The sequence below is a fragment of the Corylus avellana genome, chromosome ca9 (assembly GCF_901000735.1).
Source record: "Corylus avellana chromosome ca9, CavTom2PMs-1.0".
In the NCBI taxonomy this organism is placed as follows: Eukaryota; Viridiplantae; Streptophyta; class Magnoliopsida; order Fagales; family Betulaceae; genus Corylus; species Corylus avellana.
In genome coordinates this window covers 21,416,646-21,435,219 of record NC_081549.1, presented here as the reverse complement: position 1 = coordinate 21,435,219, position 18,574 = coordinate 21,416,646, and the positions used below count along the sequence as shown (strand labels likewise).

Genomic DNA, 18,574 nt, shown 5'->3' with positions numbered 1-18,574 from the left:
TGGCATTTGCCAGATTTTGAGCTGTTTGAATTTAAGTCGGATTGAAATCATGGCGTAGTTATCATCAGTGCTACAATCTCGACATTCTTTTAGCGAAAGTTAATGTCTTTATTTAAGTAGCTGTTATACTAACGTGACTGGTCGAGCTATTTGGGTTTTCTATCTAGTCGAGTCTTATCACATATTCTCTGTTCTGTTTCTTTGCATTGACCTTCGTGGTCTGATCAAAACTTATGATTCAAGCTCTATCATCTTGACCCAAATCTGAGACTCCAAAATTTGTTTTCCGAATCCAGATTGGTAGGGTGTATATTTAGTCTATCAAGTTGTATAACAAAAACTTTGTATTAATGTACATGTCTTACAAAGAAAAGAAATGAAGATGGAAAAAAAACTTTGTAATATATCGGCTTAATTACCCTACTGTCCTGCATGTCGTCCAATAAACAAAGATGGAAACAAAAGGAGTTAATTACACGTCACCTACAAAGTGAAGAAAAAAACAGAGGGCAAAAGCAGCAAGAGATAAAGCATCTTCTGGTCAATTAAACTTAGCATATATTAAAATCAGCCCCGATGAAGAGAATCTCAATAAATTAATGCACATCAATTGGTCAAAGTCTGCAGTTATTTCTAATGCACGAGAGATAAATATATAATTTTTTTTATGATTTTAAAATTAACAAATTGTAAGTTCATTGGTTAATAGAATAGATTAGAAATTTTTTTCAAAACTTAGTCAATTCAAGTCGAACTTTCCCTTGTTTTTCACATGGAAAGAAAGTGCATTTGACTACGTTGTTGGCCGGTGCAAATCTTTAAGACAGACTACTGTAACTAGCTTTTTATGTTATAATATTAATTAAATAATTAAATTTTTAATTTTTAATTATTTTATACTTTTTAAGATAAATAATGATTTAATAAATGTTCAAATCTTATATCGGTCATTCTCTTTTTATTTTAATTAAATATTTTATGTGTTGGATCTCATTTTACATAAAAGGAAGTGTTAAAATATTAACTAAATAATTAAATTTTTATTTTTTAGTTAATTAAAACTTTACAAAGAAAAAAAAGTAGTGATTTAATAATTTAGAGCGTGAAAAACGGTTTCAATCACGGCCCTTTACGAGTCTCAAATCAACTTCATATCAACTTTTATATAGCCCACTAGCTTTTTGAAAGCTACATGAGTTAGCTTTGGAAAAACGGCCCTTGTGGAAAGCTAGAGCTTTCCCTTGTTTTTCACATGAAATAACTAATAAGTGCATTAGACTATTTCATTGGTTTGTGCAAATCTTTGAGACAGACATGTGTAAATCAGTTGTTTACGATAAAATATTAATTAAATAATTTCATTTTTAATTTTTAATTATTTTATACTTTTTGAAATAAGTGTTGATTTAATATGATATTTGATTAAATATTTAAATTTTGTCTCGTCGTTTACTTCTTATTTCAATTAAATATTTTATTTGTTGGATCTCATTTCATATAAAGGGGAGTGATACAATATTAACTAAATGGTTAAATTTCTATTTTGTTTTAATTCATTTAGTAAGCAGTGATTTATAATTTAGACTTTAAAGCGTAAAGAAACGGTTTCAATGAACGCCCTTAAGAGCCACAAATTAACTTTATATCAACTTTTAACCCACTTGCTTTTTTATTTATTTATTTATTGAGTAAAGTTCACTTACCTCCTTTAAACTACCACCTAATTAATAATGTCTCTCTCAAACTTTTAATTGTGATAATATCCTCCAAATTATCAAAACATTGTCAATGTCCCACCAAAGCTAACAAAAAGACAAAAAATACCCTTATAGATTTCTTAATAAAACAAAAATACTCCTTTAAATTCAAAAAATAAAAAAAAATTAATTTTTTTAAAAAATAAAATTTTAATTTAAAAAAATAATTTTAATTTTTTTAAAAAATAAATTTTTTAATTTGTTTATATATAGGAAAGTTGGTGTAGATTAATTTTTATAATTTTTTTTGAATTTTTTTTCTATATGTACGAAAGAGAAACAACTTTATAATTGTTGCTGAGAATGCTCTAAGAGCATTCTCAATGGAAGAGTTAAATGTTACTTTTATCTAAAATAGCTCTTCAAATGTTTAAAAAACCCCTTACATTAGATTAGCAAAAAAAAAATGTAAAATAGATATTTGATTGGAAGAGCTAAAAAAAAGCTAAATGTAGCAGCACTTTTCAAGGGAGCTATTTTATTTTTCCCTGTTTCTCTCACCTATTTTCTCTTTTTCCCAAATCTTTTCCTACTTTTTCTCTGCATGTTCTCATTTTCCTAAAATTTTTTCTATTTTTCCTCTCACATGTTCTTTTTTTCCCAAAACTTTTATTGCTTTTAATAATATTTTAAGAGAATAGATAGAAATATAGCTAATCGGATGTAGAGACATTTAAAAATGACTTACTTAAACTACATAAAAGTAAGTTTTGATAAGTCATTTTACATAAAAATATGACTCCTCCATTAGAAATGCTCTTAGAAGTCTTAAATCAACTTCATATCAACTTTTATAGCCCACTAGCTTTTTAAAAGCTACATGAGTTAGCTTTGGAAAAACGGCCCCTATGGAAAGCCCGAGCTTTCCCTTGTTTTTCACATGGAAATAAGTGCATTCGACTACTTCATTGGTTTGTGCAAATCTTTGAGACACACGGTGTAAATCAATTATTTATGTTAAAATATTAATTAAATAATTAAATTTTTAATTTTTAATTATTTTATACTTTTTAGAATAAGTATTGATTTGATATTTGATCAAATATTTAAATTTTATTTCCGTCATTCATATTTTATTTCAATTAAATATTTTATGTGTTGAATCTCATTTCACATAAAAGAGAGTGTTAGAATATTAACTAAACGGTTAAATTTACATTTTTTTAATTAATTTAAACTTTTAAAATAAGCAATGATTTATAATTTAGATTTTAGAGTGTAAAGAAACAGTTTCAATCAAGGTCCTCACGAGTCTCAAATTAACTTTATATCATCTTTCAACCCATTAGCTTATTTATTTATTTATTTTATTTTGTAGGTAGCCCACTAGCTTTTTAAAAGCTACATGAGTTAGCTTGGAAAAACATGCCCTATGGAAAACATGTGAGAGACTCTCCCATCTAGTTTTTTAAAAGTCACCTTTGATGAGAGAGAGAGGCTCTTCCTTTCATCTAGAAGTGTTTTTTTTCCTCACTCCCTCCAGGCAACACCAAAGATAAAAAATTACAGAGGAAGGAAGACCGGTGAAGTGCATTTGGCTATATAACCTTATAACATTTGATTTTGACTTTTCAAACTTTTATGCTCTTGATCTTTTATCAATAAAATCTACAGATTTTCTTTTAAAAAAAGGAAGCCATTCTCTATTATAGCTGCTGTCATTAGTAATGATAACAAGCTTGTACAACAAAAATTTCCATGAAAGTAAATGTGGGTGAAGCAAAAGCAACTTTATCCTCTACTTGCATCAAAGTGAGTGACTTTCCATGGCAACTTTTCTCTCGTTTTTGGAAGGGGACTCTTATGCAAATGAACAGATTGTTTCAATCATCAGGGATATCCTTTCAGCTCTTTCTTCTTTGTCAATTTGAGAAGCTCATAAAGTGAAGAGGAAAACATACTTTAGAGCTCATGTGTTGCTCTCTCCCTCTTCCTCTTCACACGTGTTGCTCAAAAACAATAAAAAAAAATTCAGCCCACTAAGTCCAATGGAGGAATTATTCATGGCCCACCCAAGCAAATCTGAGTCCATGGCAGGTACACGAAATTTGGAGCCCTGACCCAAAATCAGAAGTCATGGAAGTCGGTGGTTTGGAGTTCATACGACATGGAGCCTCAAAAGTCAACAACTTCGGCAGCACGTCTTTTCAGGTATTCAACATTTTTTCTCTCTTCTAATGTGAACACGTACACTCTCTACCGACATTATTCTTCCCCATAATCCAACACCTCTCCAAAACCCAACCCAATTGCCCGCTTCTCTCTCTCTCTCTCTCACACGCTGTCGTACTATTATTTTATGCTTCATTGTACCTTCGTTTTACTTCCTAATCCTCCTTAACTAAATGTTTTTGATGACATTTTTGAACGCTTCCTTCCTGTTGTTGTTCTAATTTTATATATATATTGCAAGCCAATCTTTGCCTACCAAGGTAATATTCTCTCTGGTTCAATAATGGCTTATTCTTCAGGCAATGGTGATTCAGGGTGTTTCCACAACATGTTTCGCCGGATTTCATGCTTTAGGAGTCTTCCGACTCACCCAGCCGACCACATTGTTGAGTCAAAGACAGTCAAGTCCGAGGAACAGAAGGAAAAACCAAAAGCTGCAGCAAACCCAGGAATCGTGGCAAGACTAATGGGCTTAGAATCATTGCCGGAGAACAATTGGGTTTCAAGAAAAGGAATCTCGGATTCAGTTGTGCGAAGTAGGTCGGTGAATTTTGCTGATTATTTGCTGGAGTTTGATTTAACTCAAGCCCAGCAGCACCGCCGGGTTAGAACATCGGTGTCGTTTCGGGAGGTTCCAACGTTGTCGCATCAGCAGAATCGTGATTTCTTGGTTGTGTGCTTAAATGATGGGGATGAAAGCACCAAGGGAATGAGGTCGAAGGTGAGGAAATCTGAGGTGGGTTTTGGAGAAATGAAGCAGAGGAAGGAACAGAGGAGCAAGAACAAGGAGAGTAGGAGGGACAAAGAGGTTGTGAAGAAGACGGAGAATCGAGGAAACAACAAGATCTCTAAGTTAAGGGATGAGCCTCGGAGAATCCCCACCAATCTATCTTCAAAGGTTGGTAATGGGAAGACGAAAAGTGCATTGAAGCCGAAAAATCAGAAGAAACTTTTCGTTGAACACAAGTTCACAAGGAAAAGAAAAGTTCAGCCTTTAGCTGTGAAAGTAGAGCCCGAATGTGACTCTCAGAATGCAAGTCCAGTGTCTGTTCTTGACGTAAATGATTCCCCGATGCAACAAGAGAGTAATATATCAGGTTTGTTTTTTGAATAAAGCTACCATAGATGAAAATATCTGCTCTCTGTTTCTTTTCTTTTGGGAGGGATTTTCATTCTCTAACTTCATGTTATTTGGTAATGTTTGTTACAGAACCTTCAAGGGCAATGAAGCTGAATTTAAGTCGAAAATTTTCAGGAAGAGTTTCTTATACTGATGATCTCAGAGAAGGAGCAATGAAGAAGAAGGATTGCGACTCTATGGACATCTCAGGGAATCAATACTACAAGGAAGTGGTGGGGAATCTTTATAGGTTGACAGAAAATGATATTAAGGAGTCAAATTGGATAGCAAAGAACTTCCTTGGATTTGAAGGCTTTGAAGAAGTCTGCATGGAGTTCGAGCAACAAGTTCTCGATGTACTACTGAATCAGGTTGTTGATGAATTTGTGGAAATTCCAGAGAAAAGCCAATGAATCTTGAAATAGAGAAATGATAATGGTGTCTTTCAAATGTAGAGGATAGTGCTTTTTGGTAGTATCAGGAGAAGATCAAATTGAGAACTTTAATAAGTAGATGATGGATAGAATTCAATTATGCAATATTATTGAAAGCTTAAATGTAATTTACTACCCTCACAATTCTGTAGTGCAGCCATATATTGAAATTGTAAACGGCTCTCATCACTCCAAGTGACTACAACTCTACAATCATTAACTATCTAATAAAATCACAGAGGTTGATCCTGTTTTCCTGCTCCAATCACAACAACTGTACTCTAACATTACAGAAAAAGTGTGTATACTTTCCTCAGCTAGGCTCCTCAGCTAGGCTTCTCAGCTGCCTGAAATTATTCATCTTCCATCACACGCTGTTTGGATCATCCAGACTCCAACTGCTGCTTTAACTGTGTAGCTTGTACTCCAAGCCAGGCCTCCAAATCCCTCAAGTGTGCAATCTCCCTCGGGTTGCCGAACACACAAGGAATGGAGGGTGCAAAACCTCCCAATGTAGCCACTGCCTGGCCATAGGGCTTATTGGGAGAGCCACTTCAAATGGCTAAGGGGTGGTTTTGGCCCCCCAAGCCGACCATAGGGGCGGTCGAGCCACTCTCTTGGCTAATTAGATTACTACGATACAAATATGCTCAATTGGGAGAAAATTTTGAAATAGATTGTACTACTTTGAAATCTAATGGTGTTTTTCATAGCATTCGAAGGGGTTTATTTACTTTTGAACATGCTTCGTTTTCTCTATTCTCATTCTCTAGACAAATTTGGCTTAGTGCTAAAATCTTGTTTAGAGATATTTTTGCCGGTATTAACCCCTATTTGGATGCTCATGTAGAATTTGGAACATTCCAAAAACTAAGTAACCTGAAGGTTTTGAGTGGAAGAGTCGTTGCTCAACGGATAAAAGTTACTCTAGGAATAACATGATGATCTTCCTTAAGAGCTCACATCAACGGGATTCAGTGTGAGAGGGTGGCTTCGGTTTTTTCTTTTTTCTGTTTAAATAATAATAATAACAATAACGTGGTATACGGAGCACATGGCAATAAGATATATGCTTTATGTAGCATGCAATTAAATTATTGGATGAAAGAACCAACGGCGTCAATTTATTAGATGTCTACAAATATCATCTATGATACTCACTAAAATTGAGGGATCTGTTTGTGAAACCTCATTTAATAATAAAGTATTTAACCCCATACTTATCAATTCAAACACTCCTACATCATCACAGAAGAGTCCTAGGATTCTACCTTGTTAGGAGTTCTATCTGCAACTGTAACTCTATCTTCATTGTTCTCTCTACTCTCATCTTCTGCTGTAGCTGCTTTAATTTCAGTGTCAGGACAGTGTGGCTAACAATATCAATCTGGAAATTGTAATTGAGGTGCCACTTAAGAATGTGCAGATTAGGTTTGAGAAGTACTGCAGAAGTAAATCAAGCATTGATGAAATTAAACTGATAGGAGGGGCAGGCCAGGGTAAGTGATCTATCAGACGATACAAGGCTGCCCCTGCAGCTGCTGCAACTGATGCTACCCGCGATTATGATCACCAATTGCAATGTTGTACAGCATTGAGTTTCTATTAATTGTTCCAACTGACTCCCGGAGGTAGTGGGGGAGTGAACCAGAAAGCCTCTGCTGCAAATTTGCAACACTACAAGAAAATATGCTGAAATAGGGGATGTGGGTGGCTTTTTTGCAGTCTTGTTGAAAGCATAAAATAACATATTTGTACACCAGTTGGCAAAATCGCCAGTGGTTTTTTCTTTGGACTGGAATATGTTAAACAAAGTTTTTCCATCATTTTTTTCTAGATTCTCAACTTTCCTTCCATTTGAGTATTTTAGTTTGTCCCACATTGAAAAGAATGGTATATTCCTAACACATTAATTGAGCTTCCAAATATGGTATGGAGCATTATTAGAGGAGAGCTCTCTTCGTTACCAAATTCTTACGTAATACTTACGTAATAGTCGTATAACAATTTATTAAATAATATTATTTATCTTTATTACCCTCTATTTGGGTCCCAAAAATTAGCAGAAAATAATGACAAATATATTAACATATTCCATCGACAATATTGGTTTTATAAATTGGATAGCATGAAGCCCATTAGCCTTAGGTAAGCAAGTAGTACAAGGCTCACTTGAGTTGGAGTCCTAGTTATCTCGGACCACATATTACTATGAACATGTTTCTCAACTCGTGTCTTCTGATCACATAAAACCGAACACCACGTCAGAATGATTCTATTGCAAATCCCCCGAAGACCAACAGAGTACTATTGTCGATCAAGTCATAATTAACATCTACTTTGCTCAACTCTCTCTCTCTCTCTCCAAACAAACTTGTTAGAATATTAATTTAAATTATTAAATTTATTATTTTTTATTCATTTAAGTTTTTAAGATAAATAATAATTTAAAATAATATTAGAATATAAGTCATTAATTCAAATTCCTTAATTCTACGTGAATGGAGAATTATCGTAACAAGAAGGTCTACTTATATGATAGAATAGTTAGATACAAAGACTCGGTTTGTTTGCTAACAAAAAAGTGGGGAAAAAAAGGAAAGAAATGATCGTTTTCAAATACTTGTAATCTCTGGATTCTCATTTTCAACCCAATAAAACCAAACACCCCGCTCCCGAGAAGTTTTTTCCTTTTTTCCTACAGTATTCTCGCCAACCAAACAAGAGGTCTAGAACTATCAGGAAAAAAAACCCCATGAATACAAATATTTAATTAAGCCGATACAGGGTCAACTCTAAACCTTTTCTTAAGCTGTAAAGAAAATCAAACAAAGCATTAATCAACTCTAGAAAAGAGAATTTCACATTTAAAAAAAAAAAAAAAAATTAGTGTGTTGAATTTGTGGATATAAAATGGCGTAACTTTATAGACAGTGGAATTTAAAAACAAAGTAGTAGCTGAATATTCAAGAGCTGGAGACATTTATTCAAACATGAAAGAAAAAGAAAAGAGAAAAAAGGAGTACGTGGCTTGACAAAGAAGTAGGGTTAGAGAGCGTGACGTGAGAGCTAAACTAACCCCCTGACTCTTATAACGGACACGCTTCCCGCTACTTCGGGTTGTGGCCTTTTATGTCTGCGGTCAAAGTGATCAGAGGTGAAAAAATTAGCCACGTCACCATTTTAAAGAATGGTCCACCAAACCAATTGATTGATGCCAAGACAAATCAGATTTATTAAAAGCAAGATTTAAAAAAGTAATGTTAAGGTTTCTCACTTCTCACACATTTATTACACTAATTTCATACTTGACCTATTTTCCATGGCTTTTCTTCGAGTAACGATATAAGAAAGATTATAGTTTTTCAAAATGTGACGTATTTTTTAAAATTATCATTAAATTTGAGATTATTATTATTAAATTATGATCTATTGACGATTTTAAATGTCACATCGCATTTGGAAGGACTCTAGCCCTCCTTATATTATTACTCGATTTCTTCTGATTTTTATCTTGTTTTGTTGATATGACACTACAAATCAGCAGTACTTATTTAAAAAAAAAAAAAGCAAGAACTGATCCAAAAGTTGATTGTAAATTTGTAGTATCACATCAACAAAGTGAGATAAAAGTGTGATATACAATAAGTAGGGTTTAGCAAATAAATTATTTAACTGAAATTAAGGTAAATTGTAAAGTTAAAATTCGAAGTCAAAAGCTATGCTCTAAGCCGTAAATAATTAAGATTTTGTTGTCCCCAAATGCGATATGTTGTCTTGGCTAGATAAACTGATTCTTTTTTATACCTGAGTTGTTGAATGACTTCATTTAGTAGTTGGGGGAAGACATTTTTCATTCACACTTAGTGTGCTTGGGTCCCCATTATGAATATCTCTTTGTCGCATTTGGTGGGGCATTTCTTTTATTTTCCAACCTTTGCTTGGTCGATGCCACACTGTGATTTTTGATGTGATGTAATCTAATTATTCATGGGAACCTTGATATATATAATTATGTAGAGCTTTTTCAAATAAATTATCCTGTCATCTTGATTGGGTTTAATCTATGTTTCCTTTATTATAATTAAGGAAGTGGATGTCAAGATCACTAACAACAACGATCATGGCCACTAACTTCAAATTAGATTCTTCAGTGTGAACTCTTGAATTATTGCAATCAATAAGTTAATTTATGTCTTTTTCTTGGAAGAAGTACAAGTAAAAGCCCTATTACCTTCTTGAGTCCACTTTAATTTTGATAAACAAGAAACTTATAAAGAAAAGGAAGTGCACTAGTAAATGGATTTGGATTGTATTCACAGCAATTTGCTATTTAAATTGCTAGAAATTATCACTATTTGAATTTATAGCAATCCAAACATCAAAATCGTTGAGAATCTTTATCTTTAATAAACAGGTTGTATACAACAAATATCTCTCATAAACAATTATTTACCTAATAAATTACATTTATTATTATTATTATTATGTTTTGCGATGAGATCGAAGCAACTTAAGGTAAGTTTGGTTCAAGGATTAAACCAATGGAATAGAATAAATATTCCATAGTTTAGTAAGATTTTTAGCCTTGGAATAAATATTCATCTCAAAATGAGATGAATTGATATTTATTATATCCGCCGTCGGTCGCTAGAGTTACTCGAAATCCGCAATCGCTGACAGAGTGAATTTTCCAAATAAAATAATTATTGTGCATACCAAACACCTCCTTAAGTATTATCCACAAAAAACTAGTGTGGCATCATTTCTCTTTTCATCTACTAAATGCTATGGGAGCCACATCACATCGGTTTTAATAAATAAAAGAAAGGCCGTAGAAACTGTTATTGTGTGGACATATTTGATTTAGAAAATAAGTCCATGAAAGAAGATATATAGTCCTAAATATACACCGTACGTCATGAAGACAAGAATGGAGAACCAGACCACTTGAAGTCTCTTCATCTTTGTCGCTTCCACAATAATTGAAGTTTTCTCTGATCAAAAGCTTTAAAGATGGTATATCGCTAGCTGTAAAAATGCTCACACGCAATAGAATTAAAAACCACACATGCATGGTAACATGCATGACTAAACTAGAATTTCTCTAGCAATAAAGAGTCAAACTTAAATTTTAGGAGAAACTTTATTGAAGACTCTCGAACTTTCACCCATTTTGAAATACCCCTCATAAATTTTAAAATCTCTCAATTTAGTCCTCTAAACTTTCAATTGCTCTCAATTTGGACCCCTCCGTCAATTTTAACCGTTAAAAATACAGAAAAAGACTAAAATATCCATGATTTTTGTTTTTTTAAAAATAAAAAACGTTTTAGAAGTTGAAATTTTATACAAAAGTCAAGAGTATAAATGTCATGTAATGTTTAAAATCTGACAGAGGGTCTAAATTGAGAACAATTGAAAGCTCATGGGACTAAATTGAGAGATTTTGAAGCTTATGGGGGGTTTATCAAATCGAGTGAAAATTCAGGAGTCTTCAGTGAAGTTTCTTCTAAATTTTAAGCCCAATTAACCTAACTAAAATAGGTCTGGTTGGTCTAAGTCAGGTTTAGGTCGATCTGAATTAGATAAAAATTCAGCCGGCTTATAAGTTTCATTGTTAGTGTAGCGGCCGGCTTGGGGTTGTGCCCGAGATGGGCCAGCCCATATATATATATATATATATATATATATATATAGTGGGGCCTGGCCCTGTGTCCCTGGCAACATGCGGATCGGAAGCTAGGCTTTGGCATTAGAATTGCATGGATTTTGGACTCGTAGAGGACGCTCAAAAACCCTAAAAAGTTGCGGTGGAAGAGGTCTATAAAACGCAAATGGTCAATTCCACGTTTCCCTTGGGGGCTTCTGGCTTCTTGCCTGTCACAGTGGGCGAATCTCCATCTGATCGAAAACGCAATAAATATTAAAGGGAGTGGGAGTTTCGCGTGGTCCAGTAAAGTATTATGTACGGTCCAAAGTTTTGACAAATCGATATACATAGTTGACGTCCAGCAAAGAATCTGAAAAGTCAGCGGTTTTTTGAGTTGTCTAATAAATTTAATGGCCCCAACTATACTCTGTTCCCATTTCTGTTCCCATGAGCCACGGTCCACGGGGTCCACTAGTGGATTACTAGGAAACCGACTCATTCCTTTCGCTAACGGCAGATCGGGGCCCTTATATTATGGCTGAGCACCCACTACAGTTACGTTGGGGCCGACTTGTTTCGCCTAGTTTAGTGCGCTGATACTGCCGGGCGGTCAAATGCAGGAAGATCTCAATATATAGCCCGTATTTTAAGATTTGATTGGACTGTCTTTGCTATAATTAATGCATATAACTAAGAATTAATAACTACGAAAATAAGTATTATTCGTGCATATTTTATAGAAATTGGGTTCAAATAGCAAAAAAAAAAAAAAAAAACATGTGTTATTTTTGTGTTAACATTTTTTTTTTAGAAAACTAATGCAAAATATATCAAAAATATTTCTTATATTTTTTTTTTCTGTCCTAATAATATGTTATTAGGAGTATTTAAAGTTTTTAATTGTTTGTAATCCTCAGTCAATATTAGGAATTAAAAGTCTTTATTTGTAATAATTGAGAATCCTTGTCGGATTAGCTAGGAATCATTAATTATTTGAATTTAAACTACAAGTCTTTTATTAATTAGGACTTGTAGCTTATTAATTAAATTAAAGGCAATCTGTGGCTTTATTTTATTTGTCCAATATATTGTGTTTTAATTGGAAAACAAGATTTCTAGAAAGAGTTCTTCCCATTTTTGGGTATTCGATCTTTTGAATAACGAATTGTTCATTGTCTATACTTTTCTAAACTATTACTTTTTCAACACGCTTCCTACGTCAAAAAACTAAGAAGAATTTATTTATTTATTTATGAAACACATTCTTTTTATATCTTTTAGAAATAAAAACTGATTTTTAGGTTATCTCCACTACCATCTTCTGTAGGACGCGGAAATTGACGATCGAGTGCGCTATTGTTTACTAGAAAACGATCGAATAAAGAAACCTAGCCGGATGGAATCTAGCACCCAAAGACAATTTAACCTAGGAGTAATACTTAGATACGTTGGATATCTTTAAAAATGCCTGGTGGGTTCACGTTGAGTTAATAATATATTAACCCTCCTAAAGTTGGACGCATTGACAGCTGAACCACAGATTTAATTGTCACCCAAATAAGGGTGAGTCTGGGTGACAGCCTAGGAGAATTGACCAGCCATCTTACACTATGACGCAGGACACGGTTTCTTTCAAACCTAGAGGAGGAAATTTCTTTTAATTTAGTCTATTCAACCAACAACAATATGGGCTTTTTCTTTTAGTGTCAATCAATTTTTAGATTTTTTTTTTTAACTAGAACCGACACAAAGGTTAATTTGTTGTTTTGTCTTATGTTTTCGTCTAAAAATAAAACATTAATAAATAATCCAAACACAAATTTACACTCATAAAAAAAAAAAAAAAATCACAATTATCTCACGTCTAAACACCTTATTATTATTATTATCAAATTATTCATCAAATTAAAACACTTAACAAACATATATTATATATATATATGTCTTTGTCGGATTATGAAGAGTATTGAGTAAAAAGAAAAAAGTGAGACAGTAGTGTATAAATAAACTAATGGCAAAAACGGTGTGTCGGTGAGTACATATATTTGTAAGTAACTTTTGCCAAAGAAACGCGTATTATGTCTGTCTGTCTGTCTGCGTGGAGCTAGCTGGACCTCATAATATCAAATTCTGAAACCTCCAAACTAAACTGAATAACCCAGGTGTCTCCCAAGCAATGATTGGTGATCCACCGCGCGTATTATTGATTGATCTAAACCTAATCGATCCCACAATGTTCATGCTGCTCTGAAATATATGGATATGGGAACCCCTCGTGCACCCCTAAAAGATCACAAAAAAGAAAAAAAAGAAAAAAGAGAGATGATCAATTCGAGCTTTCTTAGAGGAAAAGGAATATATATATTGTGGCCAAATCGATCTTTCCTTTGCTTTTTTCTTTTCTTTTTTTTCTTTTGGTTATGGGGGGCGGTGACATGCAACCCTTTCAATTCCTTCTAGATGGTGTACCAATAAAGTATTCTGGTCTGTTGCAAACGGGACATATTTTATTTAACTTTGTATTCAAGACATCTCTCCACAGTTGACAACTTCGGAGATATTATCATCACCAATGAGATTATTGAGTATAAAATTAAATTAAAAAAAGAAAAATCCCATAATCTTAGTTTTTCTTTTGGCCATAATATTAAAGGGGAAAAAAACCCTCCCGTCTTAGTTGAAATTCAAGAGAAAATAGAGTATTTAATTGATGCCATGAGCATGGAATGCAATATAAAGAAAAGATTGGGGAAAGGAAATTTTTGATACCCGTGATCCACATTAATGATCAGGCCAAATTGATTCATATATAGCATTTTAAATTCATTAGCTAGCTAGTTTGTCGGCAAGTTTTGAATAATTGGAAGAATTTGTTTTATTGGTAGAAATATCTTTTTTTTTTTTTTTTTTGGGTGTTGGTAGACCCTCCATCGACTAAAAACCAAGGACCTATTTCAATATTTTATCTTCAATATGGTACTGCTAATTAATAAGAATTTAGTACACTGATCGATTTTGATTTAAGAAAATCTTTTCCAGTACTTTACCCTTGCAATATTTCTCATCACTTACTATATATTCTAAGATTGTTACCATTCTAGCTAGGTTCATATACATTGTGAACAAACAATTTTTGTAGATATATTCTTCACACCAATTTCATATGATTACTGATATATCGTGTTTTAAGTATTTAACATGGTAATTTTAAAAAAATAAAATAAAAGGTATCATTAATTTAAAACACGCCATATTAGTTAATATAAAATGAATGTGATAACTGAGTCTAAAAGCCTTAGCTAGCTACATTTTTCGGTGTTATAACACCAAAAAATTCAAACAATTAAGCATGCATGTTTCAGGAATCACGGATTCACGATGCTACAAGAGAACACTTACAAATTCCTCCACATATTAGTCGTCTATGGGAAGAAAAATCTTTATTATAGTCTCAACACTAACACAAAAACGAAAAATCATATACTGTATTCATTTTATGGAGATCCAAAAAGTAATTTTAATGCTAAACTTCAATTGAAAAAAAAAAAAAAGGTTTTCTGATAGAGAAATTGCTCACAATGGCAGTGGAGATCGATCATATAGCTACAAATTAAAAGATACAAGTAATGAAAAATTCAATAGAAGCTAGCTGTACATTGGAAAATGAAAATAACTCTATACAAGTTCATGGATAGTCGACACCTTTTAATTTGCTCGTTTTCTAATTAATTCCCTGACAATCATAAGCAATAAGTTAGAAAAAAAAAATACTGTATTAATATATATGTAAATCCTTGTACATGCACTGCTTGAATATTTTCAAGATTATGGGGACATATCTCAATCTTAATTTCCTTGTTAGTTCGATATAAATCATCAAACTTAATTAACTAGCAAATTAAAGAAAATAGTAACTGATCTTCTTCTTCTTCTTTTTTCTTTTTCTTTTTTTTTTTTTTTTTTCATTTTCATGTGATACATTATTTCTATATATAGATTGCAAAATAAATGCCTATTATAAAGTATACATCCAAGAACTTCAATGCATAGACATGTCAAACACATTATTTCAAATCCTAGCGATCGTGTAAAATGTTTGTAAAAAGTCAGCAAAATGTTAGCTAGGAACCTTCCAAAAGCTCTGCAACCAAGGCTTGCCTTACTGTATGAAGAAAGGATAGCTGTATCTAGCTCTCTCCTGACTCCTAGCATGTCACATGCATACCTTTCTCCTAGATTTACTTTTACAAGTCATTTATCAATCTTATGATTAAGGTTGCATGACAACTCTAAATGTTGGTAAAAAAACAAACTAATGCACATGCATGTCAACTCTCTAAGAGAAAATTAGTTTTAGGGTTTCGCTTAAACCATTGAAATTGTAACACAAGTCCGCATAAATCTCAACGGTTTAGTTCCAATTGAAATTGAATCCAACTGTAACTAAATACCTTTCGTTTTCAACTCATAAAAAGAAAAATTAAGGACCGTTAGTTTTACTACAATAACCATCATCTCTTCATGACAAATTGATCCAATATATCATCTTCCTTTCCATATTATTGCTTATGAAACGAAAATGCTAACTTTTTCTCCTTCAAAGGCTTAAGAAAACTTCTTAACCATCATGACAACTAAGACTTTACATCGCAACGGAAAATATTAATCAAACATGAGAGATAATTACAGAGAAATTTCACCAGCAAAAACTGAAGTACAATAATGGTAAGAAACACTCAAACCCTAATAGCTAGCTAGAGCCCTAATACAACCAACTTGGATGGAAGACATATATACATAAGCAACAATATATATACAAAGAGTTTAGACTACAATTCTTCATTTTCTTCTTATCAATGTGAGATTACTATATATATATACATATAGCTCCTTCTTCGATGTTCATTTCTGATCAGTATGGAATTTATTGAAAGTTCAGATATTTTACACGTCAACTTTGCTAGCTAGACCAGAAAAAAAAAGGACATTTTCTTAAATTTCTTCAGTGATATATATAATTATAAAGATTTATAGGTTTAATGGCTAAAATATATGAAACAGTAGACAAAGAGTAGTAGCGCCATTAAACAGGGTAAGATCTGAGATCTTTGTATATATATATGTATAAACAGGAAATCTGAACCTAAGTGGAAGTTACGACACTTTCGTGAATTTGATTAGAACCATTATTAGCAAGAACGTACCACTAACGTGGAAACAGCGCACCGAATATGATGGAATATTGGTTATTTTCATTGACGTTGTCTCAAACATATATATTAATAATGTTTTTGTGATTTTTACTTATAATTAGGTACGTGTAAATTGTGCTTTGGGTTTTGTTTGTTCGAATGATATTTCAGACCATTCTTAATCTTAAAAGAGCATAAAAACTTAAATGAAATGAAAAGATGAAGCCTCTGAGTGGGGAAAAAGAGATAGATCATATATAATATATGAGCCAGATCGAAGAACAAAAACATCTCCAACATGAGATAGAGTTCCAAGAACTTCCTCTTTTCTTAAAAAAAAAAAAAAAAACGAAGAAAAACTACATACCCTCTCGTCTGAGCTTGTTTAGAAGAGCTGTGACAAGAGCATCCCTCTTCTCAGCCCTAGCCTCCTCTCTCATCCTCCTTTGCTCTTCCCTCTCTCTCCACCTCTGCTCCATCAGTATTCTCTCGTTTTCCAGCGCTTCCATCGTTTGCCTCCACTCCATCTCCTTCAACCTCCTCTCATTTTCCCTCACCTCCAAAGCATCCCTCCACTGCATCTCCATTTTCATCTGTTGCTTCAGGAAGTCATCCAATATCTCCTTCAAACTGTTCATATTATTCCCACTACCACTGCTGCTTCCAATATTATTGCTCTTCCCCTTTTTTGTCTTCTTCTTTGCGCCGCCCTTCTCTCCCTCGCTTTCTTCGTTGTCGTCCTCGTCATCCGATGACAGCTGTCCCGCTTTCTTTTTAGACCCGCTCGCTCCTCCCTCGGCTTCCGCCCACAGCATTCTTTGCATCCGTGCACTGAAAATCCCTTGGAGTTCATTGTAAAATGGGAATTGTTGCCGCATGGCTTCCGGTTCCATTGTCTCACACCCCTATAATATATAAAAATCACCAAGTAAGTAATTTCCCAAATTTTTTTTTTCTATGAAAAAAAAAAAAAAAAAAAATCTTGAAATTAATTAAGTACCTTATAACGGGTAACGAGGTTTTTCCACTTGCACTTGCACTGCTCAGCGCTGCGATTGAAACCCTTTTCTTTCATCTTTGAGGCAACGATTTCCCAGAGAAGCTTGTTCCTCTTTGTTTCCATGAAATTTCGATCTAGGTCTGCTCGGATCATCAAGAACTCCTTTGTTTCTTGAAGACTCCATTGAGGAAATCTGTCGCTCGTATCAACGTTAACACTGATATGCTGCGGCTGCTGCTGATGGTGATGATGGTGATGATGACCCTCCATAAGAACCCAAAGAACCCAGAAAATAAAAAGCTAGCTAGTGCAATATTTTAATTTTTCTGGCGGAAATGGATCGAAGAGAGAGAAAGATGGAAAGAGAAAGCGAGAGGGAGATTTATGAGAGGGTGGTGTGAATAGCAGGTGTGAATCGTCAAGAAAGCAAGAAGCAGATTTTCTCGTTTGCTTAGGTGTCAAAGAAAGCGTTTATTATAGTACTCGTTCAGATTTAAGATATCGAAACCAAACGAGCCTTTTTCTTTTCCCCTTCTTTGTTTCTTTTCTTCTTCTTAATAGTCTCTTCTCAGTCTCATCTCTCTACGCGGAAACTCTCTCTCTCTCTCTCTCTCTCTCTCTCTCTCCTATCTTTTCTTTTTTGGTGTACATCCCCATTTGTTCCCATTGCGTTTACGTGTCGTCACGCTTACGAGAAAAGCCTTGCAGGTAGTGGGGCTTTATTCCCTGCGACCGGTTATAGCATACTTGTACTGCAAGCTTTCATTTTATTATATTTAATTTTTTTAAAAAAATTAATTTAAAAAACGGCACAAGTATTTTCAATTTCACATATAATTATATAAAAATATGTGTCCTTTTGAAAAGCTTTCTGTGCGGAGCGTGTGACTCCGAAGGTGACAAGAAAGCTAGGCTTCGAGATTGAAGGTGTACGTGGAGGCGATAACGATTTCACTGTCTCGGCTTTGTTTGCATGGATTTTTGATATCAAAAGGAGGACAAGATGATCTTTGTGAAGGCCTGTCTGTGGGCCGTTCATTTTCTATAATCACATTCCCTCCACGCGGTTATGTCATGTCCCACGTGTAGCCGCCTACCATCTTTATCCACGTGGCATGCATGCAAAGACCGAAACGGAAAAGCTCCGGGCCCATCCGCTTCTGGTTCACACCTGTGACTTATTCTAATCCTCCTCCAAATATTCGGCCCCCTATTCACGAATCGAAATTCGAATTCCAATTATTGA

At 33.8% G+C, this 18,574-nt stretch overlaps 2 protein-coding genes across 2 annotated transcripts; one reads left to right on the top strand and one right to left on the bottom strand.

Moving 5' to 3' along the window:
* The first annotated feature begins 4,034 nt into the window (after positions 1–4,034).
* Positions 4,035–5,731, top strand: LOC132161916 (uncharacterized). The gene is made up of 2 exons (XM_059572136.1): positions 4,035–5,026; positions 5,140–5,731. Exons 1-2 carry the CDS (start codon positions 4,213–4,215, stop codon positions 5,460–5,462), a joined length of 1,137 nt encoding a protein of 378 aa, XP_059428119.1. The 5' UTR covers positions 4,035–4,212; the 3' UTR covers positions 5,463–5,731.
* A 9,098-nt stretch (positions 5,732–14,829) lies between these two features.
* Positions 14,830–17,820, bottom strand: LOC132161933 (trihelix transcription factor GT-3b). The gene is made up of 3 exons (XM_059572152.1): positions 17,329–17,820; positions 16,696–17,233; positions 14,830–14,869 (listed from the first exon to the last, which is right to left on the bottom strand). The coding sequence occupies exons 1-3, from the start codon at positions 17,596–17,598 to the stop codon at positions 14,862–14,864; spliced, it is 816 nt and encodes a 271-aa protein (XP_059428135.1). The 5' UTR covers positions 17,599–17,820; the 3' UTR covers positions 14,830–14,861.
* Between the last annotated feature and the right edge of the window lie 754 nt (positions 17,821–18,574).

Coding starts and splice junctions, on each gene's coding strand:
- LOC132161916 (XM_059572136.1), top strand. CDS start 4,213: ATGGCTTATTCTTCAGGCAATGGTGATTCAGGGTGTTTCCACAACATG. Junction 5,027..5,139: donor ACAAGAGAGTAATATATCAG/GTTTGTTTTTTG, acceptor TGTTTGTTACAG/AACCTTCAAGGGCAATGAAG.
- LOC132161933 (XM_059572152.1), bottom strand. CDS start 17,598: ATGGAGGGTCATCATCACCATCATCACCATCAGCAGCAGCCGCAGCAT. Junction 17,234..17,328: donor ACCTCGTTACCCGTTATAAG/GTACTTAATTAA, acceptor TATATATTATAG/GGGTGTGAGACAATGGAACC.